The sequence below is a fragment of the Lathamus discolor genome, chromosome 1 (assembly GCF_037157495.1).
Source record: "Lathamus discolor isolate bLatDis1 chromosome 1, bLatDis1.hap1, whole genome shotgun sequence".
In the NCBI taxonomy this organism is placed as follows: domain Eukaryota; kingdom Metazoa; phylum Chordata; class Aves; order Psittaciformes; family Psittacidae; genus Lathamus; species Lathamus discolor.
The window spans coordinates 67,245,330-67,269,508 of NC_088884.1; the positions used below are offsets into that span (position 1 = coordinate 67,245,330).

The window sequence follows — 24,179 nt, forward strand, 5'->3', positions numbered from 1 at the left end:
GTTGTTAAACAATAAGCTGATCTAATGTTAGAGGAATTAATGCAATCTAGGAGTTGTAATTAAAATATTCTGGCTAATTTCAACATTTTCATTTATAAACTACAGTGAATTTAACTTCATTGTGACCTATGTAGAGTGCAGAGATTATTTTCCTTTGCCTTTTGCTTTGACATGTGTATACGCATGTATACCTACATATGTGTATATTTTGGTAACCTGACTTCTCTTTTAAGTATGGTGTTTTTATATATGAATCCTAATTTTCAAAAATCATTGCTTCTAAGCAGCCACTTTAGAAATAGAGTTGGTGTTCTGTTAAGACCCAGATATGGAGAGAGGAGACTAATACTGTACTTCTAAAGAACTTCAGATCTACATCTGATGATTTCGTATTATTAATCCGTAGAAGATGCGGCATTAGATTCTGACTGTAGACCCAGTGCATAATTAGAAAGCAGATAGAGAAAACAACCTGAGAAAAACATGAGAGATGAACCGTACTGTCATGTCTGAATTTGAGATATAATTGTACTATTTTAATAGATGAACAGTGGGAAGACCTCCTGGGTAGATAAGTGCATATTTATTAATAGTTTAATACTCTTCTTAATAGGGCCACAGTTAACAGAAGATAGTTGATTCTTATCTCCTTAAAAAACGCAACTCAAAGCTTTAAAATCTTGAAGTACTCCTTTTCTTTGTACAGTCAACAGCAGGAGCATCATTACTGGCTAACGCCTCACCTCTGACTCTTATGGCATCACCCCTGTCTGTAACCAGTCAGAACGTGACATCTGCACCATTAACTCCTTTTGGGATGCTGGGCGGCCTTGTACCTGTGACCGTGCCCTTCCAGTTTCCCTTGGAGCTGCTTGGCTTTGGGACGGACACAGCTGGAGTGACAACCACCTCGGGATCTACCTCAGCGGCTTTCCACCACAGCCTAACCCAGAGTGAGTGGAATCAGTTACCACACTGTGCTATAAGGAAAGATGCATCCTGAAAATGGAATTTAAGAAGAGAAGCCAGAAAGTTCTGGGAGACTCCCATTTGGTTTATGAAAAGCCCTACAGGAGAGTAAATGTGATTTCTTCACTGGTAAAACTTTATTATCCAAATTAAGATAATTATGATACAAGCTTAACTTCATTGTTACAGTATATGTTTAGTTTAGAACATGCTTTTTTGGGTGAACTTTTAATCCTTTATCTTTAGAAAAGAATAGAGCTTAAAACTCTCTAAATGCCACAACACAAATAAGACTTAATATGGTGAGTCCTTAAAATATCCTTTGCTTAGTAATCTTGGATATCAAACAGTTCTCTTAAGAGGAAGTATCAACCCAGATGGCACTTATTAATTTTTTTTCTTTCCCCTATTGCTTGAAAAGAAATTCTTTTGGGGTTTTAAGCTGTATTAATTCTTGGCCTTTCTGCAGAATGACATGAGTTGCATCCCAATAGCAAGGCATGGTCCTTGCTCTGACTTTTGATTAACAATATCTGAATAAGTGTTTCTGTTAACTTATTCCAACCATCGGAATGTTATCAGGTACTTATTCCTTGTTGTTGAGATAAATCTTCAGAAATCAGTGCAAATTAGCATGCTACTATAGCTATTATAAACCCTAAAAATAAATATACCCTAAAAATAAAAATTTCCTATTTCGTAAAGGCTACCTCTTGTTTTTAAGGTTTATCTTTGTTGCTCTCCTTTTTCCCCCAGACTTACTGAAGGGTTTACAGCCAGGTGCTCAGCACGCAGCAACACTGTCTCACTCACCTTTGCCTGCTCACTTGCAGCAAGCTTACACAGGTAAAGATACTGTGTTTTTCTTATTACTTATTTTTAACTTGGAAGTTAGATTTCTGACCTAGACTGAAACAAAAGGTGCACCAGAACTGAAATTGGTTTAAAAGAGGCACAGCAGAGGGACAAGCTTTAGTAGCAGCTGACAGTACACATTCTATCACAGCAGTATTTGAGGAACCTGAACTTTCTTTTTTTTGTTTCTTACTTGTCTTCAATGTCAGGAGCAAAAACAAGCTCAAAACCATTAATTATCATAGCACTTCTAGAAACCAAAGTGTATAAATTCAGTTAATGGGGGGGGGAAAGGAATACTACTTACTGGACCCTAACATGATTATTTACAGGCTGCAGAAAGTCTGTATTGGTGAGATTGTTTTTTTTCCATGCAGTTATAATTCCTCCATTGGAGGAGAAACTGACCTTCCAGCTGGAAGCTTCTTCCTGCTTCTTGTAAGAGTGTATACTTGTGTGTACAGTGTAATGATTGCCTAATGGAATATTTGCCTTCCCTGATAATTTTATCCTTGATAAGAGTTGCATATTTTGGTAGAGAAGCTTGAAGTAGAACATCTTTTTTCTGTTTGTAAGGCTTGATGCTGAAAACTATCAAAAAGCTTTAGAAAGTGCAGTTTATTTAGACTCTTCTATTTTCTTTGCCATCTGTAGGTGTTTTGTTTCAGTGGGTTCGTTGGGTTTTGGCTTTTTTTCCAGAAGGAACAGGAAGGGTTAGAGTTCTTCATCCTGTTCTCAGCACCAAAAAACTGAGCAGTGTTGCTCTAAGAGGCTGTGGAAACCAATTGGCTTTATTGGGTACAACCATAATTTTTTTGTCACAGTAAGTGCCATGGGTTGAATACTAAAATACTAAAAATGCTTTATTAAAATGTAAAGACTTCCAAAGAAAGGCTTGATTTTTTTTTTTAAATTTTTTTCTTTTTTTTGGTATCCCAACTTGCAACTTAATCTTTAGAAAGATGGTATCTTTTCATCTGAAGCCTGATATCTCAGGTTTCAACAGTGCTATTTCTAATAAATGAACTATAGAGAAGATGCGGTCTTCCACCCTGTAATGTACATTTTGGTAATGCTAAAGCTGAACGTGCTAAATTCCTATCTCTTTTGCTATAAGTTATAAAAATAAAAGATCACTCATGCTTTTATTCTTCCCTTTTCCTATCTCTAAACTACAGATGGAGGCCAAAGTAAAGGGGACACTAAGTTACAGCGAAAAAACCAGTGACTTCTGGACAAGCAAGGGAGCTGAAGCAGTTCTGGTTGGCTGACAGAATCTGCCCAGTTGGGAAAGAGCTTATTGTCACAGGGCTGCTGTTTCTGTCGATGTTTACATATTTTGATCCCAAGCACTGTGGTGAGAGGAAGAAGAAAAAGAAAACAATACTTGATCAAAGAGAGAAGGAAAAGGAGGACTGGTCCTCCTGGTCATGCAGACTGGTCATAGTTTGATCTTGCCTAAAGAAACAACCTTTTTTACCTGTTCTGATTGGCTTTTAAAAGAAATTGATCGTCAAACCCACAGCAGCACAAACATATGTTTTGTTTTGGTCTTTCTTTCTGGGTGATGTCCAATGAAGAGTTGAAAGCATGAGAGGAGCTGGAATTGGTTTCTCCATCCATTGTGTAAGGTGGAATCAACCCCTTCATTAGTGCCCAAAGTGCCCAGTATACGATGATGTGTAGGTCCTAAGTGTACTATACGGTTGTGGACCAAAAGTCATCTAGAATAGAGGTGGTGCTGGGACACTTTGCATTATAATTAAACCCTTGCACAAATGCAGTTTCCCATACGGGCATGTTTTCCAGCATTACAAGGCTGTTTTGGCTTTGGGGAGCCTACAGATGGATGCAGTCTAATTAGAGAGTTGTCTTCAAAAACAGATCTCTTGGCATATCAAGATGTGGGAAAATTTCTTGCTCCTTATTTGATTGGGTTTTTTTAAATTGGAATATTTAAGGGAGGAAAGGGTTGGAAATTTTTCCATTTACATGAAAAGGAAACCTACATTTTATTGGTCAGACTAGCATTTCTTGCACACATAATTTTTTTTTTTAAAGGCACACGGATTTTTTAGTCCTTCCATTTGTTAAGCTTTGTTTGCCTTGTGCTTATCTGCTACTGAAATTAAGTAATGTTCTACTCATTTATTTTTTATAAAACAACCAGTTCTTTACTCATTCTAGATCTTCCTCATCTTTCATCTAACTCCTCCCAAAAGCCACGCATTATACTGATTTGGTAGATAAAGAAAGCTGTTTGTGACCTATTCCAGAGCCAGGTTAATACTGCTTCGGGCATTAGCCAAAGAGGAGTCGTTCAAAAGCGACCAGAGGTGCCTTCTCTTCTGGGGGCTGAATGGGTTGTCTCCAGCATGTCCAGCCCCTGCTGGCCTGGGGAGTTCCTGACCTGAATTCTTTCTTGCATGGTAGCACAAGACTGCAAAGCTGGCTTTTTTGTTTGGGTTTCTTATTTTTTTTAATAGCAATACATCGACTGGTTTATTTGTAAGGTTAGGAGGTATCCAGCATATGTTGCACTTTCAACACTAGGACAGAACTTCACTGTTGAGTCCCTTGTGCTGTCAGGTGAAAGGCGAGAATGCAGAAAGTGATATAAGTCATAGGGGAAAGGAGCAAATAAAATAGTATGATGCCCTTCTCCTTGATCTCCTTGAAACATTCCCTTGATCAGAGATGCTGAAATTCCTAGTAACTAGTCTTTCCAGTAGTTCAATTTCAGAATGAACCAGTGACTACTCATTATATCTCACACCTTCCAGAGAGACTCTGACCCTTGGATAACGAATCTTCAATGTTTTTTTTCTAGGTTAACTTATAGCTTTCAGGTTTCTTTTACATGTGATTTATTTTTCTTAGACCAGACAACAATTTCTTTTCTATTTAGAGCTCATTTTAATTTTATATAAATATATATACGTGAATTTAAAATAATATATATTGTGTATTTAGTATAAAATGTTGGGTTGAGCTCAGCAATAAATGTTTTTGCACAACACTTCTGTGAAAGACAGATTGAATTAAAATAAGATGCATTAGTTCATTAATTTCACTCCACAGCATCTGCCAATTAAATGCTTTTTAGCCAGTGCTAATGTCTTGTATGTGGCATGTTAATTAGATAAGCTTGCATCTCCATCATCAAGGTTAATTTTGAGTTGAAACATACAGCTACATAGACCCTGATATTCTTAATACTGTGCAAATTCTGTCAGAGTACCATGTATTCAGAAGGCAAGCTATATCTGATTTTCCTCCACCACCACCACCTTTCTCCAGGAAGAGTTGAAGGTTTTGAGACCTAACAGTTCTGGCAAGATGCTGATTCTCAGAACTGTTTCAGACCGCATACTTCTTAATAATGTATGTAGCTGAGGGAGTTGCAGCAGTGAGCATCAGACAGCAATATATTTAAAGACCCTGTCCTAAGAGAGTTCTACCTCTTCTGTGTTTTTTTTCATCAAGGCATCTCATTCAAATTGCTGTCTTTTGTCTTCATATTCTAAGAAATTTTAGACTGTGAGACTTGGAGCCCTTTATACAGCACAAATTTCCTTTCAGCATCCCTCCCTTCCTGGAAGAAGTATGCCTCATCTTCAGTTAGGGAGTTTCCTCTCTAAATTTTAAGAAGGGTAAGAGTAGTCCTGGCTATGTGGTCTATTGAGTTTTTCAGTCTTGGGAAACAAGTAAACTAATGCTTACTGTGGAAATAAGCAGTAGGATAATGAGAATGAAGATGACCACATGTTCTTTGTGAAGCTAGTTCAAACAGCCCCCCAGAGGGTAACTGTGTTCAGTCATTACGCTCCTGAGCTTCTTTGGAATCAGCAACATAGCACTGAAAGGGTCTACATCCCCTGTTCGCTGTTTTCCCTGGTTAAACCTAGCAAGGCTAAGTTAAAGGAAATAATAGAGTGGCTCCTAGAGACCTTTGTGGACAGGGTGGGGAAGTGAAAGATCTCTGCAACATCCAAATGCAAAATTGGGTTAATGTTTTACTATTTTCTGCACAGCAGCTCTTCTAAAGACGTTTTCCCCGAAAATTTTACTACTCTTTAAGGGCCTTTGTTAATAAATAAACTGTAGTTGTACATACTAAATAACCCTCAGTATTCACAAGCAATAAGAAAGCCACATAGAGCTGTCTTTTCCAGGCAGCAGGGCTGAACTTGGTTTGGGGACTGTATATGAGCTAACACGCTAAGCTCACTGAAAGCTCCAAACAAATGCAAGCAATAATTTCAAACACAGGTTTTAGATGTTAAAACCGTCTGGGTAATACTCTCTGCTACATGATCCAAAGTCCCAAAGTCATAGTAGCTATTTCAAATCCTTTCAAGACACTTGCAGAGAAAGAAGCAGGCTAGATGAAAAACAGGCTGCAAAGCTTTCTATATCTTGGACTGTAACTGCAGTGTTCTCCCACTCCAAGATGCAGATGGCCTAAATCACTTTGTCTGGCCTTCTCTGTTGATACGAGAAACATGACTAATACTGATCAACTAAGTCACAAGTGTGGATGCTGTGGGTTTCACATCTGTTTTCTGCTAATCAGAAGTAACTTTTAATTACTTGGGTTCTGCTTCTTCTTTGAATCCGATCAAAGTTGTCTGATGCACAGATTTGGGGGTTGGACGGGTGCCAAGAGCCTGTTTCCTTCCTGCAGTCCCATCACCCGACCCTTCCTCCACACTCCTTCTCCACTTGGTGCAAGACCCCTGAGGACATGAAAACAGAGAAATCCTGCAACTCTCCCAAGCTGTCATCAGTTGTGTGAACCATTAACCCTCTGGGAGTCATCTTGGACTCCAACTAACTTTATCACATTTGCTGCTACATTCGTAAAATGAACTTTTGGGTGTATTTATTAGCAAATTTTAATCTAGTTTACAGGTTTTTGTTTTGAGTAGTTTTTGGCTACAGATGGATTAGAAGTGTTGGGGTGTTTGGGTTGGTTTTGGTTTGGGGTTGCTTTTGGGTTTGGTTTTTATGTTTTTTTTGGGTTTTTTTTTTTCGGAGTGACTTGGTGAAAGTGCAGTGGTCCCTCTTCTGCTTGTGTTTTGGATATGTTTGAAGATGGCGTTGCAGGGGAAATCTGTAGCCAAGCTGTGGAAGGCTTCCTCCTACACCTAACTTTCATCTTTTGCTGAATCAGGGAGGGGAGGGGGGATCATTAAAGGGACACTTGGTTTTTGTTTGGGTTTGTAATGTTTTATTTTTTTACTATAAAATGAACCGGAAGTTGAAAGCAGTAGGTAAAGGAGTTATTAATTAACACTTTATGCAATTTTTATTTTATAGACATTAAAAAAGGTTGGTAGATTTTGATTGGTCCTAGCTCTGTTGTAATGGCTGTTACCCTCCATGACTTACTTGATTCAGGCCTTTGTCCTTTGTTTAAGTGCCTTTTTTTTTTTTTTTTTAATTATTTTTTAATTTTATTTCCCTACCCTCTTTAAACTGTTCTCAGAGATCCTGAAGTGCTGGAAGGCATTTTGGAGGAAAATCTTAAGCTTGCCAAAATGGCTTTATGCTGTTAAACTATTCTTCCCTTTTGTAAAGAAAACAAAAAGTGTGTAATGTGTGTAACTTCATAGCTGCTGTACCATGGAGTTGGTTCTATGTGCTTGTGCATTCTTTCTCTCACGCTCACACATATGCACACAAACACACACACACATACAGCAATATTCCTGAGAAACCTGTTTATCCTTCTACATCCTGCTGGCTTTATTGAACACTTGAAAGGTGAACACTTGTGCAAAGATGGCAGTACAATAAAAGAGTGTGTGTGAGTGCATATATGTGCATGAGAGAAAAGAAGTGGCTAATGGGAATGAAACTTCTTGCATTGTTTTCTGAAGGTTTTAAATTTGAATCTTAATTAGGTCACAAGTAAAACATTATGGGCCCTGTCTGGCAACGTTATTAAACACAATTGCTGAGGCAAAGATGTGCGGCTAGCAAGCCCAAGGAGGGGGGAAAGAAAGAAGGTTAAAATAGCAGCTTGCAACAAGCTTGAGTTGAGATGAATCGCAAGGAATCCTATGTGTCGCATCTGTTTGACATGAGTTACTGCAAGGATTCACACATTTACCAAAGGTGTTGCTTTCTCCTGTGCGTCATATGTAAGAAGGAATTTGGTAAAACCTGCAAGAGTGCAGCTGTTAACTGAAGTTAGACCTGGCTATGCTTCTCACGCTGCCTATCACCATGAAGTATGCTTCATGTTGTACTTTCTATTTGTTGAGATTTCATCAATGGTTTGTTCTTTTAATATAATGAGCAGTAAGTTCCTGTGTTGTTAGCTGCAAGTGAGCCCTCATAATAGTGTCTGTGCTTGTTTCCTTGTTCTCTGACAAAATCAGCAAATTTGCAATAGATCATCTAGTGGTTTATTAACAATTCTGTGCCAATAATCTCTCTTAATTTATGATTATTATAAATGCATACCGGAAATTATCAGTTCACTTGTTGACCAAGTGCTAAAATTAAGGTAACATATGTACACATCACTAGACTGTGCTAGTTCTGTGATGTGTTTTCCTAGTAAGATCTAATTTTGAGTTGCAATATGGAAAGGAAGCATTTGCTTTCCAGAATGGGAATGGAACGAAGAGTCCTTTGTAAGTGGAGAATCTACCTAGAGAGCAGAAAATTAGATACTGAATATCCTGTGGCAGGGAATAGCCTATCTGCTGTTTCAGTTCTTAGCTTGTCTTCACTTGTTTGAGTGAGCCTGTTTATGTAAACTAGGCCATAGGCAGATTACTTTTACCAATCTAATGGTGCCAGTCAAAGATAGGACGGTTGCTGGTAGGTCAGCTAGTTGCAGTGATAGTGAGAGTGCTTCTTAATCTGCCTTAGTGCATCAGTGGAGTTTGCCACATCCACCAGTGGCAGTAAACTGAGCTAACCTGGCTCTTGTGTTGCTGTTTAATTTGCTTTGGGCACATGTGCTCTTTATCCTAGGCTGATCTGTGAGATGGGGAATATACAGCTGGTGATGCTTGACTGTTACAGTCTTTTTTAACAAACGCAGCTTCTGTGAAAAATCTGTCTGTCTACTGCTTAAGAAATCACTGCCAAAATAAGCAGCCAGAAGTACGCTTTACTGGGCCACTGGAAAGCTAACTGTTGCGTAGGGGAATGCTTTGTTTGTGGAAACTTCTGGTGCGGCCTCATCATCCTCTTTCTATGACCTGGTGATCCCTTGCTGCTGTAATAGCCTTTTGGGGCCATAGAAAGCCCTGCTGCTGCTATGAGTTATGCTGAGAGATCAGCATGGCCTGGAACTGGCCCAAAACTGGGGAAGTACAGAGATTCCCTACAGCTGTTTTTGCACACTCCTCATAAAACTCTGCTAATCTTGTCAGTAGTCAAGGATATAGGTCTGTATTTTGTAGCCATTTTGACAGCTGTAATTCTACAGAGCAACTCTAGAAAAAACAAACCCATGTTTTGTATCTAAAAGTGGATTTCAATCTCTTCCCTTGCTGTCATCTCCTGCTTAAGTAATAATCATTAACTAGTAAGTTTTTCCTTTATGGTGAAGTAATCCAAAGCAAGTGGTGTACATGTTGACTCTTGTCATGCGCAATACTAAGGGGTTTTGGTTTGGTTGTGGTTTTTTTCTTTTTGCCCAGCAGTGTGTGCAGATGTATTTTTATCAATAGATAGTTACATTTATTACTGTCTAGTACCAAGAGAAGAAGGGATAGAGAATCAACCAAAACCAGTCAAGAGATACCACCATCGCAGGCCAAAACAAGTAGCTGCTGAGGCAGCCAGAGCTTGAGAGACTTACAGATTTCACCAGAGAAGTGGGGGAAGAAACTTTCTTGTGTTCTCAGCTTTTTCCAGATAAGGCCTTAGTTTGATTAGTAGTCACTAATATCAACTATGCAGATAAGTATTTATGTGTTTCAGTGTTACATGCATTCCTTCCCCCAGCAACCCCTCTTAACACATGTTGAAGTTTTACCCAAAGAAAATGGAGTATTTTTTTGAATGTCTGTACTGCAGAAGTCTTTTTTTTGCTAACGTGAAGAAAGAAATTTGTATTTTAAAAAAGAAACCCTTTCACTGATGCAACACCTAGCGTCATGTGTCATGAAGTTGCTTTAAGAGGGAAGCTAAAATCGCCTCTTGTGACAGGTTTTAGTCTGCAAGTTTTTTAGGATATTCAGCTCTCAAAATTGGTGTAAGAAGCTACAGCACTGTTAAACATACAGATTGGATTTGGGGAGAAACTAATGAGACATCCCAGGTTTCCTTCCAGTATCAGAAGTGAATTACATTAATTTCTCACTTAAATGAAGTTGCTTCTAAACAAGGGGAGTTACCGGCTACACAGTAGCTGGATCTTGAAAGAAAAGCTAAGTCGCGATCCCCAGGTATTTCTCGCTGATCTTTTAGTCTTGTATGTAATTACAAATAACAATTTAGCTCAGAGGTGAGAACTGTAGTGTGTGTTTTATTGCTGGTGATCCCATCATGTAGCAATTAGTTCCATGTTCTTGCATAGTTCTCAAGATCCATACTGGAAATAGATGGAGAAATTTTATTTTTGGACTACTGTTAAAAATAAATTGCAAAATTACTACTTTTTACCCTGAAAAGTCTACTGAGCAGCATTATATTTTAGCAGTTAAACTAGTACCCTTGTTACGTGATTTGTCTCTTGTAGTCCTCTTTTACTGAGAGTTAGAAGCATTTCATGAGTAATCCTTAAAATGTTGGCGTTCTCTAGCTTGAAGTCAGGTGCTTATAATAAAAGGGCATCTGTGATGATAACTTCTGATGATACGGAAGCACTGTGTTCAGAATATTTCATTGCGGGGGGAAACACAGGTGTGGGTGCAAGTCCCTCTAGTTCTGCCGGATAGAGGCCCTGTGAAGAACAGTGGGTCCAAATACCTGCCTACACAACTAATGGTAGTGGGGATCATCTCCTCAACAGAGGTTTGGCCTCAGTATCCTTTTTGTTTGGTGTCATTTTAGTGTGTGTGTATATATGTATATGTTTTACCAAGTTTGGTCACTGCTAGCTTAACTACCTGACTTGCTGTGGTCCCCAAGACAATGAAAAGCTGAGAAACAGATGGACAAAGTGTTGTCCTGTCTTTCACTGGGGAGCACAGCTAGCCATGTGTTTTGTTCTAATGTTAAATCACAGCTAGAATTCTTTGCATTCCTCAGCTTCAAACAAAGGAATGCACGGTTACTATGAGATGGCAAACCTGTTTGAGTTGGTGATTCCTGTGATGCTTTATTCGGTCCAGCACAGATTCAGACCAGCAAGGTCACCTTCCTCCTCTTAGTGTTCATGTATTTTGGATCATGGGGCTTAAAGAATCCAAACAGCCGTGTGCTGCTTACCTGATGAGCTCTCCAGGGCAACTCTCCTGTGAAATGCTCCCCTCTTGTGACAACAAGCCTGAACAACCAAATGCAGCTACATTTGGGTTGTAATCCACCTCATTTGGATTTTTAGGGAGGTGTGTTCCGGTAACTTCATGGGATACTGTGTTTAAAATGTGTGATTTCTTTCCTCTCTCCTCATAAAACTGGACCTGGACGCAAGTTTTGAGTTGTTGGGTTGTTTTTGTTTTTTGGTTGGTTTTTTTTTTTTTTTTTGTAATAATCTCAGGACCTGAAAGATTGTAGCATTTAGTGTGTCTTAAAAATGATGTACTGTACCAGCCATGGATTTTGTAAATACACCTGTCTCCCTTTTTTGTATTTTGATTTTTTAAAAGTATGTGTAAGGCTCTTTGCCAGAGGAACTGGTGCCTGCTTAATTTCCATCCTGAACTGAAGCAGGAAAAGGAAGAAGCTGCTGCCACAGAAAGCCCGCATCAGTTCCAAATGTGTATATTGTTCTGGTCAGTTTAATGGCTGTTAAGTCTTTTGTTACTTGGGAAGCTGGTTTGTTCCCCTGCACGTTCCCAGTCGTGGCTAGCAGAGCCCTATCAGACTAATTTTAACTCTCTTTTGTGTGACTACTTCATGTTTTCACTTCTTCCAGATACTCAGGTCTGCTATCCCTGAGAAATCTGGCGTTTTCGGAGGTCAGGACTATAGGACCTCTGCAAGAATAGCTGGAGAGCATTTCTCATTTTACCGTAACTTTGATCCAGACACAGAAATAGGGTTTGTATCTGTGATGCCGCCTCCACCTGTTCTAGAAGGGACTTGCCCGTGTATTTTGTGCTTTCCTGAAGGGAGTGCAAAGATGTGTTAGTATTTTTATTTCTCGGCAGCAGACTTAGCTCTGGGATCCAACCTTGCCGGCAGACGCCTGTTCTGCAGGAGGAGCCTTACCCAATTCGGCGTTGCTGTTCCCTGTCCCTGACTGTGACAGGCTTTTTTCATGAGTGTACTTTTTATTTTCCTTTTTTAAATGTCATGTGTCTGTGCTGTATTAAATAAAGAGGAATGTACATATTAGCCCTGTGTCTGTGATTAATCGTAACAGAAGTGACGTTGAAAGGTTTCGCTTGGAACGCTGTCCTTGGGGCTTCTGAGTTGGGTTTTTCAGTGCTGGTTTCCTTCGGGGGTAGATGCCAGCTTTATTCAGTCCGGGCAGCCACAAAGGCAACGGCGGTGCTGCGAGCGGGGAGCAGCGGCTCAAAGCTGCCCGACGCGCAGCAGGAAACGGAACGCTCCCGTTGGCGGCGGCTGCCGCCGAGGCACCGCCCCCTGCCGTGGCTCGGGGAACCACGCGAAACCCCGCCCCGTGTCCCCAGCGGGCCACACGGCTTCCGGCCCGCGGGCCGCGCGCGGGAAGGCGCTGCCCAGTCAGAAGCGGTCCACCCTTTCCATGAAAGGCAATGGGGCGGGGACAGAAGAGAAGTGCCCACACAGAAGACAGCTTTCCGCGGCAGCCCCAGTGGCCTAATGGATAAGGCATTGGCCTCCTAAGCCAGGGATTGTGGGTTCGAGTCCCATCTGGGGTGGACTGTTTTTTTTTTCCCCCCTACACCCAAGGGACAGCAGCGCCCCGCGGCCGCTTTGGAGCGTTACAGCCGCTTCCACTTTCTAGAGCGCTGGCCCCTGCGCCTTCTGGGATCACCGAGCGCCCCCCTTGGGCTCTATCGAGCTGTACCGAGAGACCTCGGACACACACGTGGGCTGCGTCGGGCAGGGAGGAGGCCAGGGCCAACTCACCCCCCCCCGCCTCGTAGCGGGACGGGCCCCTCCGCTGGTTCCGCTGGCCCCGCTCGGGACCGGCAAGCGGCCCCAAGGCGCCGCCCCCAGACCAACGGCCCGGGCCGAGAGAGAAGAAGCGAGCGCACGGGCCTTGGCGCGGCCCCTCCTCGGTACTCGACCTCCGGCACTTGACCTCCGCGGAGCACGGAGGGCGGGAGGAGGCGATCGTCCGACTCGGCGCTCGACAGCGCGCCCTGGCCGAAGGCGCGACCGTGGAATCCGCGTCCGCGCGCCTTCGGCCGCTTTCCTTATTGGGCGCCGCAGGGAGGCGGCTGCGCTCGATTGGCCGTCGCGGGGAGAGGTGCGCAAGATGGCGGCGCTGGGCTCTCCGCTGCGGACTTTGCGCGGGCTCCTGCGCGAGCTCCGCCACGCCGGCGGCAGGGCGGGCCGCCCCTATCGCGACACGCCCGCCTATCAGCATATCGTCGCGGCCTTCCGCGCCAACCGGGTACTCGCGGGGTGCGGCTCCCCTCACTCACCCGCCCGTGCCTGCCTCTCTCTCCCGGCTGGCGGCGGCGGGGCGGGGTGTGCAGGCCCCGGGGCTTGATGGCTGCTCTCTGCAGGTGACGAGCGAGAAACTGTGCCGGGCCCAGCAGGAGCTGCACTTCCGGGCTGCCACCTACCTCTGTCTGCTCCGCAGCGTCCGGGAGCACGAGGCCCTCCACCAGGAGTACCACGGCCGGGGCGAGCGCTCGCCTGAGGAGGTCGCCGGCCTGGTGGGCTTCAGTTTGCCTCAGCAGCCGGGAGGGAAAGGCTGAGGTGACTCTGCTGACTTACCTGTTTATTCTCGAATAAAGGTCCTGTCATCATCGAAACTGGCTGGCGTTTTCTGGCTCGTGCTTTCTTCTGTTCTGGGTTGCAGGTGTGGTGTGATGTGAGAGGCAGCTGTCACGGAATGAGAGAAGGACTGTTTGTAGTGAGAAAAGGTAACAGCCTTTGCTGCTAAACTGCCTAAGGAGGTGCAAGGGTTGTTGGTTCCCCCCTCAAAACCTGTAGGTGAGAGAACCGGCCTATTTACTGTAGATCTGCCAGCCACATTCTGTACATGGGGAATTTTCTACTCTCCCAAGACTGAAGGTACCTTCTTGGGAGCATCACTGGATCCTGGTGAGCACAGCAGCAGCACAAACCTGTTTTTTCACCTTGAAGATTACTTTTTCCATGGTGGTGAGCTAGTGGCAACAATTCAAAAAGCCACATAGTACTTCATGTGTTACAGGTTTCCCAGTGTCTCTGAGCGGTTGGCTCTGAGACTGTAGGTTTCCTATGCTGTTGTCACACACTGAATCTCACTAAAGTGAGCCGATGACTGCCAATGACACTAGATACACCAAACTGCCATTTTCTTGTCTTGCAATCTGGAACAGCAAGTTTCTTTTAAAAAGAAATACTGGCTTGCATTGTTGCTGCTTTCCTCTAAGAAAAGGGTTGGATTATATGCAAAATACGTAAGAAATCTGTAATAATCATAGAAGCACAGAACGGTTTGGGTTGGAAGAGACTTTAAAGATCATTTACTTCCAACCCCCTGCCGTGGGCAGGGACACCTTCCACTAGACAGGGTTGCTCAAAGCCCCATCCAGCCTGGCCTTGAACACTGCCAGGGATGGGGCAGCCACAGCTTCTCTGGGCAGCCTGTGCCAGTGTCTCACCAGTAAAGAACTTCTTCCTAATGTCTAATGCAGAACTCCCTCTGTCAGTTTAAAGCAATTCCCTCTTGTCCTGTCCCTACCTACCCTTGTAAGAAGTCCCTCTCCAGATTTCTTGTAGGCCATTTTAGGTACTGGAAGCTGCTGTAAGGTGTCCCTGGAGCCTTCAGTTCTCTGGGCAGAACAACCACAACTCTCTCAGCCTCAGACCATTTCTGTAGCCATCATCTGGGCTCACTGAGCAGGCCCATGTCTTTATCATGTTGGGCAACTTACAATGCCTAAAAATGTGAGGCTGCTTTATGCGGGGCAGGAGCTATAAGCAAGGCTAACAAAAAAGTGCTTGTTTTGTTGTTTTTTATTACCAAGGAAAACAAGCTGTTCTGGCAGAAAAGCACTGCAAATGGGATGACTTCATCTAAATCTATGTATTTTCCTTACTCTGTATTTAAAACTCAGAGATAGTTTAATACCAAAGTATTAGGCACAACAGATACTTAAAACTGGGGAGACTCAGGGTATTTAAGTACAGAGATGCGAACTTTAAGGTTTTGTAGACCAGGTTTGCAGTTCTTGCCATGTCTCACTGGTTAAAACTGACGGGTGTCCTTTTTCACAAGTGTTGATACCGTAGGTGAAAAAGTACCAACTGATGTGCAGTGACAGGTGAAAATCAGGGGAGGTCGCTATACCCTGAGAATGGCTGCAAAGTGTTTGTTCCCAGTTATTTAATGCAGCTGCTTCATTCTGCAGTTTACTTTCCAGGTGGACTGAAGGTTTGCTGCATCCAAAGGCTGTGGTGTACTGTTCTGGAAGTAAAATAAATTGGCTCATTGAAACCAGTTCTGGAAGAAAAGCTGAAATTTGGCCAGAAATAGATGTTCTTTAAGGAGTACCTAAAGCTAAGGTTGTACAGTGTGATTACAAATAATAGATAAAATTTTTAAATTTCCTTCAAACATGCTAAGATGCTAAATAAAGAAAATTTTAACCAGTATTGGTATTTCTTCCAGTTGCATCCCCTTCAATCCAGAGTAATGTAATGACTAACAAAAATAAATTTACACGTTAAAAGAAAACCCAAAGCCGGGCCATGCTCTGAAGAGCTGAGGAGCGCTGGGTAGGAAACCTTTTCCTGAACGTGTTACAGAAGATTCCTGTGTGAGCGTTTCATCTTCTCTGCAAGCCCTCGTGAAACCCAGATTAAGTGTGGCAGGATTTTTCATGCCTTTGTATGTTGTTTTCTCAAATATACCGTCAAAGTTGAGCACAACTCTGGTCGCGGCCGATGACAACTGATCCTTGTGACGGTCACTGAGAGCTTTTGGGCGCCAGATGGCAACACGATGGTTAAGAAAGGGAGAGCTGCAAACGCAGGTGTTAGGATAGATAAAAAAATACAGAAATAGTCATTTTGAGACTGGATCTCGGTGCTCTGTAAGCCGAATTAGCTGCAACAACCATCAGTAACGTCAGTGATGAGGGAGGTTCTGTAAAAAGCGAATGTTACAGCAGCGTTTCTCAGCAGTCCCACCCTCGCTGCACTGACAGAAGGACGAAGCCGTTAAAATGGAGCTGAGTGTCAGTTCAAGACGGGAACTGTCCTTCGGCAGCCTATCCCGTCAGCGCTAGCTCCGGCGTACATACCCGTCCGAGCAGTCGCGGGTCTAAACTCGCTCCCGTCACCCAGTGAGCGTCCTATCGATGAGAGGGGAAGAGCGAGCGGGGCCGGGCTGCGAGCGACGCCCATTACGTGGCCGGTCCCCCCTCCGGTTTTGCGTTAATTTCAGCCCAGCCACCTGCTCTGGCACGTCGGAACCGGCCCTAGGCAAACGTCCCGTTCGGTCTCTCCTCACGGAGAATGAGAACTCGGGTCGGGCCCACCGGTGCTGGGCAATGCCCGGCTCCCGCTCCCCGGGAGAGAGAGGAGACCCCCCCACCGCCGCTGACCCGGAGACGCCGGGGACGTCACAGTGGTTACCCGGGGCTGCCCTGCCAATCCACCCGCCTCAAGAGTCCAGCCCAGCGGCCCAATCAGGGGCCTCGCCGCGCCTCGCGTCACCGGCCGAACGCCGCTCGCCGTGGCCAATCAGTGGGCGCCAAGACCCGTCCGCGCTGACGTCGCGGAGCGGCTGAGGTGGGGGTGCTGGAGGGCGCGTGCGCGCGGGTTTCCGTTACCGCTGGCGCGCGCGCGTGGCAGGCGTGAGGGGAAGAGGGAGGAACGGAGGGGAGAGGGGAGGTGGCGGCGGCACTGAGGCACGCGGGGTCGGTTTCCCGCTTCGTCTCTCCCCGGCAGCGGGAGGCAAAGGCAGCTGTCGCTTCCCCCGCCCGCGGCGCCGGGGGAACGGCTCCGCCCGGGCCCGCCAGTGACGCGGGTGGGAGGGCTGAGCGCCGCGCCGGGCCTCGGGCCTTGTAGGCCGCTGTCGGCGTGACTCGGCCGGGCCGGGCCGGCCCCCAGCGCGCTCAAGATGTCGGCGCAGGCCCAGATGCGCGCCATGCTGGATCAGCTCATGGGCACGTCCCGGGACGGTAAGTGCACCCCGGCCGGGGATGGGGCGGGGGAGAGGGAGACGGGGTGGAGCCGCCGAAGCCCCTGAGGTCACGGTGGTACCGGGCAGGTCGGCCGGCCGGCCGTTCCCCATGATTGGTAGGCCCGGGGCCCGCTCCCCGCCCGCCTTCGCCCGCGGGGCGGGGCCTGCTGAAGGCCGTAGGTCAGCGCGGAGTGGGTGCTTTCGTCGCTGCCGCCCCCGGGGCCTGGGGGAGTCAGACGTCGCCTCCCCCCGGGGAGCTGCCAGCGCCAGCCGCTGTGCAGGCAGCGGGAGACCGCGCTGCCGTTTCGGCTGCGGTTTAAGCTCGGATCCCCTCGGTGCCCAGGGCTCGCGGCGAAAGCACGCCGCTAAAGGTGCGCGCGCTGAGCTTTCCCGCGCAGCTTCCGCTGAGGGAGACCCCAGTTTGCTAGATTGAGGTTATGAGGGAACAAACCAGAACCCCCCCTCCGAACTAACACCCGCTTCAGTAGAGCAGGATTTGGGGATGGGGTTTTTTGGTGGTGTTACAGTTTTGTGTAAAGTGTGACCCAAACCATCATTTCAGTTAGCAGGTGGGTATGGTTGTTGCTTTCTGAAAGAAAGAGTGTAGTTAACACAAGTGAACTGAGTCTTTTAAAAATAAATGAGCCCCAGACAGCTGATTAAAAGCTTTACGTTTAGAGGCAGTAATCCCAAGAGGGACATATTACATGTACGGTCAGGTTTGTGATTACTGGGGTCACATAGTGAGCTGAAGATTATCACTGTGTAAAGCTTCCCAGAATTTTTGTCAGGGTGTGTGGCGATTGACATGAAAGTTTGAACTGGCAGTCGCCCATAAATCCAAACAGCTTGGAGGCTGCTAAAAAAAAAAAAGCGGTTCCCCTTATGCTGTGTAGTATTTTACATATAAACAAGGGAATACTGCGCCCGAGGATAGACAGCAATTGGAGAGTATTCAAATGTTCTTCACGTTGTACTCACTCTTGCAGATGTGTTGCATGTTTGTTGAGGCTTTGCGGTGAATTAATGGTTACCTGTTTTCCCATGCACCAAATAAAATGTATGAGCTACATATTGTATGGCTGTATCTTGTATGGTGCCAGTCATCTGTTGGTACTGGGGTAATGTGATCTGACAGTTGGGTTTTTTTTTGGTTCTTTTTTTTTTTATAATCTAGTATTTTAAATAAATGTAACTAGTTTTCACTTACCTGGTGTATCATTAATGCCTTCTGGTGGATGCCTATAGTTGTTTTTAAACAAGGGCATGATAATCTCATTGGAAAACTATTGTTCTTCCAAGGCTGCCTTCCCAAGCAAGGCTGGTTAGTGAGTAGTCATCCTGCAGGACCTGATTTAGGGTATTTTAGACTTGCCCCAGAAGATTTTTGAATGCTTCCTGTTGTGGGTGCATGTGTCCAAGTGCTTGGCAAAGTAACCATACACATGAAACTCAAGTCTTCCCAGTGCTGGCACCTAGATTGCTGTCTCAGAGCTATGTAAGACAACGCAGAAAGCTTGGCGGGGGGGGGGGGGGGGGGGGTGCGAGCTGTGTGACTGTTTCCACTTATGAATGTTTTTTCTGTTCACTGGCATGATTTACCTGTGATAGCCGCTGAAAAATGCGGAGTGACTAAGATCTAAACCAAGAAAAGCCATTTCAGGCTATATTTCATTTAGCTTTGTGAAAAAGCAGTTATTTTATTGAGAATTGTATTCCCCCACCCCACTTGCCCTGTAATTCCCAAACCACATCTGCTGAACTGTTTAAAATCTAACTAATTAGAGAGGCAGCATTTAAATGAAATGGGCAGAATGGGGAAGGATAAGGAGGAAAGACTGTTTGCAAAACAGGCTTCCATTATTGGATTAAGTGGGGAACTGAAGATCTCAGTGTAACACAATTGTAGGTTTTGGTTTTGTTTTAAATTCTGTGGAGTATTATTTAAACCAAAGTATGCACAGGGATTGAAAGTCATCCTTTTCCTGCAGAGCTGCTACTTACTAAATTCAAGGCCAGGCTCAAGGTCATTGAAATACTGCTAACCTTGAGAGTAGTGGGGTTTGGAATCATGTGGGCTTTTATGTTCCTGTCACCTTTGACAAATACTGTGTTTCTAGTAATATGCAAATTGCAGATTTTTATCAGAACGTGCAATTTTTTCACTTCTTTGTAGAGGGTAGGTTTCACTTCACTACTTGTTCCCATTGCCTTTGGTTGATGTTTGTGGCTTATGCTGTTCAGAATTACCAAAGTGCTTTTTAATTTCTTGATTAACAGAATTTTATGCTTTACAATTCAGGATTTTTTGTTTTGGCTGTTGTGAGTTTTCGGGGTTGTTTTTTCCTTTTGTTTTTGTTGGTTGCTTGTTCTGTTTTGTTGAAGAGAGTAAAGTGCAAGTTTAAAATTCTTCCTTACATGAGAAGAGACAGATCAAATATTTAATCTATTCAGTGGGTATAGAATGAGCTCAGTTTTAGCTTATAGTATCATTTGTAGAAAAAGAGAATGTGATCTTTGGATAATGTTCCACAATTGGATGATCAAACATGGTTTTAGGAGATGAGCTGTAGGCTGTAATTTGTGGAAGTTTGCACACTTATTGTAACTGGTGTCCCTGGGGCCAGAATGGAGAAGCTTGGAGGATGTAGCTATTAAATGTTTTTATGGATTTGCTGTTAAGCTCTGAGAACACCTAGAAAGCACAGTTCTGTATTGGTTAGATTGATTCAGAAAATACCCACTGAGCTGTAAGAATATTTCTGAGAAATAAACTGTGTTACTAAGGAGCCTTCTCATTTCAAACAGAGCTGTCCAATGTGTGGCTGTCTAGAACTAGGTATATTGTTCCAGGCCTGCCCCTTGCCCTTCCACTGTTGTTGCAGGCAGGGAGATCAGAGAGCTGTATGACTTTGGCAACCTGCTTCCTCTCTTGTCTGAATTTTGGCAGTGGGATGATGCTCTTGTCATCACACAGCGTCAGTCAATGTGTGATGAACTGCTGCCTGGTACCTGCCAGGATATGAGGTTCAGGCAGTGCTGTGCTGCTCCATGCTTGCCTTTGCTCATGTGACAGACACCTGACAGGCAAGTGAAACAGAAGGGACTTGGCAGATGCTCTTCAGGAGTTTCCAGTGAGCTGTAGCTGTTAGGCTTCACAGAATTACAGAATGGTTTGGGTTGGAAAGGACTTTAAAATCATCTAATTCCAACCCTCTGCCATGGGCAGGGACACCTCACACGAGACCGTGTCGTCCAAGGCTCTGTGCAACCTGGCATTGAACACTGCCAGGATGGAGCATTTACCACTTACGTGATACTTCATCTGTGATATCTAAAAAGCAGTTGTATTCTTAATACAATGAAATCATTCTGTAAATGGCATGTATGGTTCTCTTACACACCTGGAAAAGCACATTATTTAAAAACAAGTGTGTTTTAAAATTCCTTATATACCTAACTTCAACTTCTCTTGCACACTTTTCTCACAAGAAGTGGAAAACTGGATTGGAGGATTGGATGTGGACCATGTCAAAACTTTTTTTTTTTTTTTTTTTTAAGTGGCTTAGATTTTGATGTTAGTGAAAAGCTGGACTAATTTAATATAGTCATGACTACAGGTTAAAACAAAATCTTCTCTGAAGTACGTCCTTCCCTACTGATGTACGGAGAATCTGGCATACTTAACTAGAGAGGCTTAAATATAAACTACTAAATCCATAGTGTGGGTTTCCCAAATACTGAGAAATAAAGAGTGCTGAAGACCAGGTGCTAATCTTATGAAGTTACGTAAGAATGTTTGTTATACTATTTTTTTTTACTGCTGGCAGTTAAACTAAAGGACTTTTTATTACATATGTCAATAGTTAAAAGGTTAGTTCAAGTTGAATTTATTCTTGATGACCAGAGCTGCCTGAACTTGTCACTCAGAAGTATTAGAAACAAGCTGGTAGAAAAGTGTGATTTTTTTTTTTTTTGGGGGGGGGTTTGTTTTGTTTTGTTGTGTGTGTGTGTGATTTTATTTTTCAACTGTGAAATTGATTGAACATTTTTTTAAATAATATTTAGGCAAACCCTTTTTTTGCAGTCCATGTCGTCTAGAAAACAAAAGTGGCCCTCATGAATGGGATCATAAATGTTTTAAATAAATTGATTAATTTACAAATGGAGTGAAATGGTAACTATTTATATTAGTACCCCTGGCATTTTATTTTTCTTTTTTCTTCCAGAATATAACTGAATTGAGCAAAGATTGCCCAGTTTTCTTTCAAAGGCCTGATTGTAGAAATCCGATTTTATCTTAAATCAGCTTACATTGCTCAACTGTTTTTTTTTCCCCCAGGTCAGTTATTTCTCACCTTGCAAAGTGCTAGAGTTGGTGTGAGGAATCCTTTAGAAGCAGAGGGTGGAGCAGCATCATTACTTCTGACTGTAGTGCAGGCACAGAGCAAATCTGAATGGCCCTGGAACCACATCTTGAAACTGCTGGACTGTTGCAAAGAAACGTGGTGGTGGTTTTGGTTTTTGTTTTTAGTAATTGCCACTACATCAAAATCAGGTTGTAGTCTAGAAACACAAAACAAGTTACTTAAATTAGTCTTAAGAGACGGGTAAATTTGTGCATGCTTCTGAGGCTTACAGGTGGTCATGAAAATTTTCTCCTAAGCATCCTAACAAATTCTATTTTATATAATTACCAGAAAAATTTTTAGATGTATAGAACCTATATGTATGAAGTGCCAATTAGCAACTCTTCTGCTTCGTCTGCTAGGTTTTTGACTGAACTGCTCACTGTGCTTGGTGTCTTTAACTCAGTTCTAGATCACTTTCTTCTCGCATTGAAACTTAAAATATCCTTTTTTGCATCTATTCACATCTTAATCATTTTTTTCTGTTTTACACTAGCCACTTCAGTTACCCTTAGTAATGGTTATTAATGTGTGACTTTTCTGTCCTGCTTGTTTGGGAGAAGCTGAAGTGACACCCCTGTGCTTACCTTAGTCATCCAGCATTTGGTGACATGCTTTTTATGGTAACAGAGGTGCAATCTATGACTCGTAACCCATTTTTTAATAATTTCCATATGGGCAACGTGTGTACATGAGGATGGCTGATGTGTTGATGGCTGATATTCGTATTATCAGGGTACATAGATTTTGTTTTCCACTTTGCTTTATACTCTATAAAAGGTGGAAGGTAGTATGTGCTTTTGAATTTTCAGTATCTTCTTGTCAGTTACTGGAGGACTGATAGCCATTTGGGTAGCTTCAGGCTGAAAGCCAGGTTAGGAAGCCAGGAGCCTTCTCTGAGAGCTCTCCTTTAAAGTAAGGATCAGGAGCAAAAGAAAGGCAGAGAAAAGTATCTTTTGTACACAGATATTTGCAAAACCTATCTAAAATGTTGAATTGATACCAACTCAGGAGTCTGAAAGTAGTAGCAACACATGAACTTCGTTAAAAGATTCTTCATTGTCCATCAAGAGTGACCAGAAGGCTTTAAGAGCAACAATCATGTATAGTGATTGTGTGTATATGCTGGCTTCATTATAAAGTTCTGGAACTTTATCCTTTAAAAATTAGGGACTTGAGGAATTTTTCTGCTCTGGATAATGGGACATCATATGAAATGGCATTTGTGAAGAAGCAAATGGACTTCTTCATATTCATACCTCATAGAAAAAGATTCTCATGTTGGTTCCACTTGTAAGGTATTAGCTAAAAATGGCTTCATTATATTCTGAATTCACAAGTATTAATTTAGTCATAGAGTAAACCAGAAGCAATTTGCTTAGTAATAAATTATTCTAAAGGTGTTACGGTGAAGATGTGTCCAGGGTTAGTGACAAGAATATCACAACTAACTGCCTGTTCAGTGTGTAGCAGGAGCAGGATCTTCTGTGACCACATAAGCCTCAGTTAAGTAATGATGCTAAATACTTGCTATACAGGGCTTGCTTTGCTAATGAAATTTGATACGCAGTCTTTAACCTGATATTCCACCAGTAAGTAGCTCTCTGTGAGTGAAGCTTTCAGAATCCCTTGCCAGCATGTTGGGACTCATGCCTCAAACACCTGAGTGGAAAGCTACCCTGTTTTGGTTGATATAGCTTAATGCAGGAGGTCAGAAGCATGAAAATGCACATCATTGTCTTTGTATGGATTGTACCACTAGTTTGTGATTAGAGGTTATAGTTGGATTAAAAAGGGTAACTTTGACCAACACATTGGTATTGTTGTTGGTAGTGTATTATTAAGATAAATCAGAATAGTAAGAGATGCTGGATAAAGTAAATCATTGTTATAATGCTAGGCATTGTTGATACGTGTTTGTTCCTCTCATTTGTGATTAAAGTAACACAGAACAAGAATGACGTTGTGGAGGCTGTTAATAGGTTAGACTTCAGAGTTCAAAGTGAATTGGATAGTACAAGTGCACATTGTGATCTTAACCTCTGGGTGTTCCTTAATCAGCAGTCTGCATTCATCTGGAATATTGATGTTGCTTTTGTAGTCAACATATGTAATACAGATGTCCTTTAGAAAGTTTACGTTACTGCCATCATCTCTTTAATATTTGTGTCTCTAGTTTGCAGTTTACTTATTCTTACAAAGTGTATGAGATGTGCAAGTGTAGAAATTTCCTTGATGTTTGGCTTATTTCCTGGAATTGTTTCAATTCTGTTTCAAAGTTTTCCATTCATCTGGAAAGCAGTCTCTCATAGAAATGTGGTTTGGGACAGGTACATAAAGTAAAACTAAAGCTGCTGCTTCTTGAAGAAAATAAAATAAATTTTTTCTGTATCATATATTTTATCAATTATATAATTTTTTTTTTTTTTTTTAATTGAGAAAATGTAGTTGGAAACGCAGGAATGGCTGCAGCAGTAGATGTTGACTCCTGCATTGCCCTGGTAAATTATTTTGATTTCTTTAATGAGCCT

General features: G+C 43.1%; 3 protein-coding genes and 1 non-coding gene across 5 annotated transcripts in view; all 4 read left to right on the forward strand.

Moving 5' to 3' along the window:
- The window catches only part of UBN2 (ubinuclein 2), a 56,686-nt gene extending 44,389 nt beyond the window's left edge, over positions 1-12,297 (forward strand). The window contains exons 15-17 of the mRNA XM_065676557.1: positions 707-953; positions 1,726-1,815; positions 3,003-12,297. Of these exons, the coding sequence (XP_065532629.1) occupies positions 707-953; positions 1,726-1,815; positions 3,003-3,052 (387 nt within the window). The 3' untranslated portion in view covers positions 3,053-12,297. The remainder of the gene's footprint in view (positions 1-706; positions 954-1,725; positions 1,816-3,002) is intronic.
- Positions 12,298-12,733: 436 nt separating this feature from the next.
- On the forward strand, positions 12,734-12,806 carry TRNAR-CCU (transfer RNA arginine (anticodon CCU)). The gene has a single exon. It is a non-coding gene; the product is annotated as a tRNA-Arg (tRNA).
- A 177-nt stretch (positions 12,807-12,983) lies between these two features.
- On the forward strand, positions 12,984-13,874 carry FMC1 (formation of mitochondrial complex V assembly factor 1 homolog). The gene is made up of 2 exons (XM_065676603.1): positions 12,984-13,507; positions 13,623-13,874. Exons 1-2 carry the CDS (start codon positions 13,370-13,372, stop codon positions 13,815-13,817), a joined length of 333 nt encoding a protein of 110 aa, XP_065532675.1. The 5' UTR covers positions 12,984-13,369; the 3' UTR covers positions 13,818-13,874.
- A 3,054-nt stretch (positions 13,875-16,928) lies between these two features.
- LUC7L2 (LUC7 like 2, pre-mRNA splicing factor) overlaps positions 16,929-24,179 on the forward strand; it is a 35,704-nt gene continuing 28,453 nt past the window's right edge. Inside the window, exon 1 of one of the 2 annotated variants that reach the window (XM_065676571.1) lies at positions 16,929-17,237. In XM_065676571.1, the coding sequence (XP_065532643.1) occupies positions 17,177-17,237 (61 nt within the window). In that variant the 5' untranslated portion in view covers positions 16,929-17,176. The remainder of the gene's footprint in view (positions 17,238-24,179) is intronic. The other variant, XM_065676590.1, reaches the window with a different exon arrangement.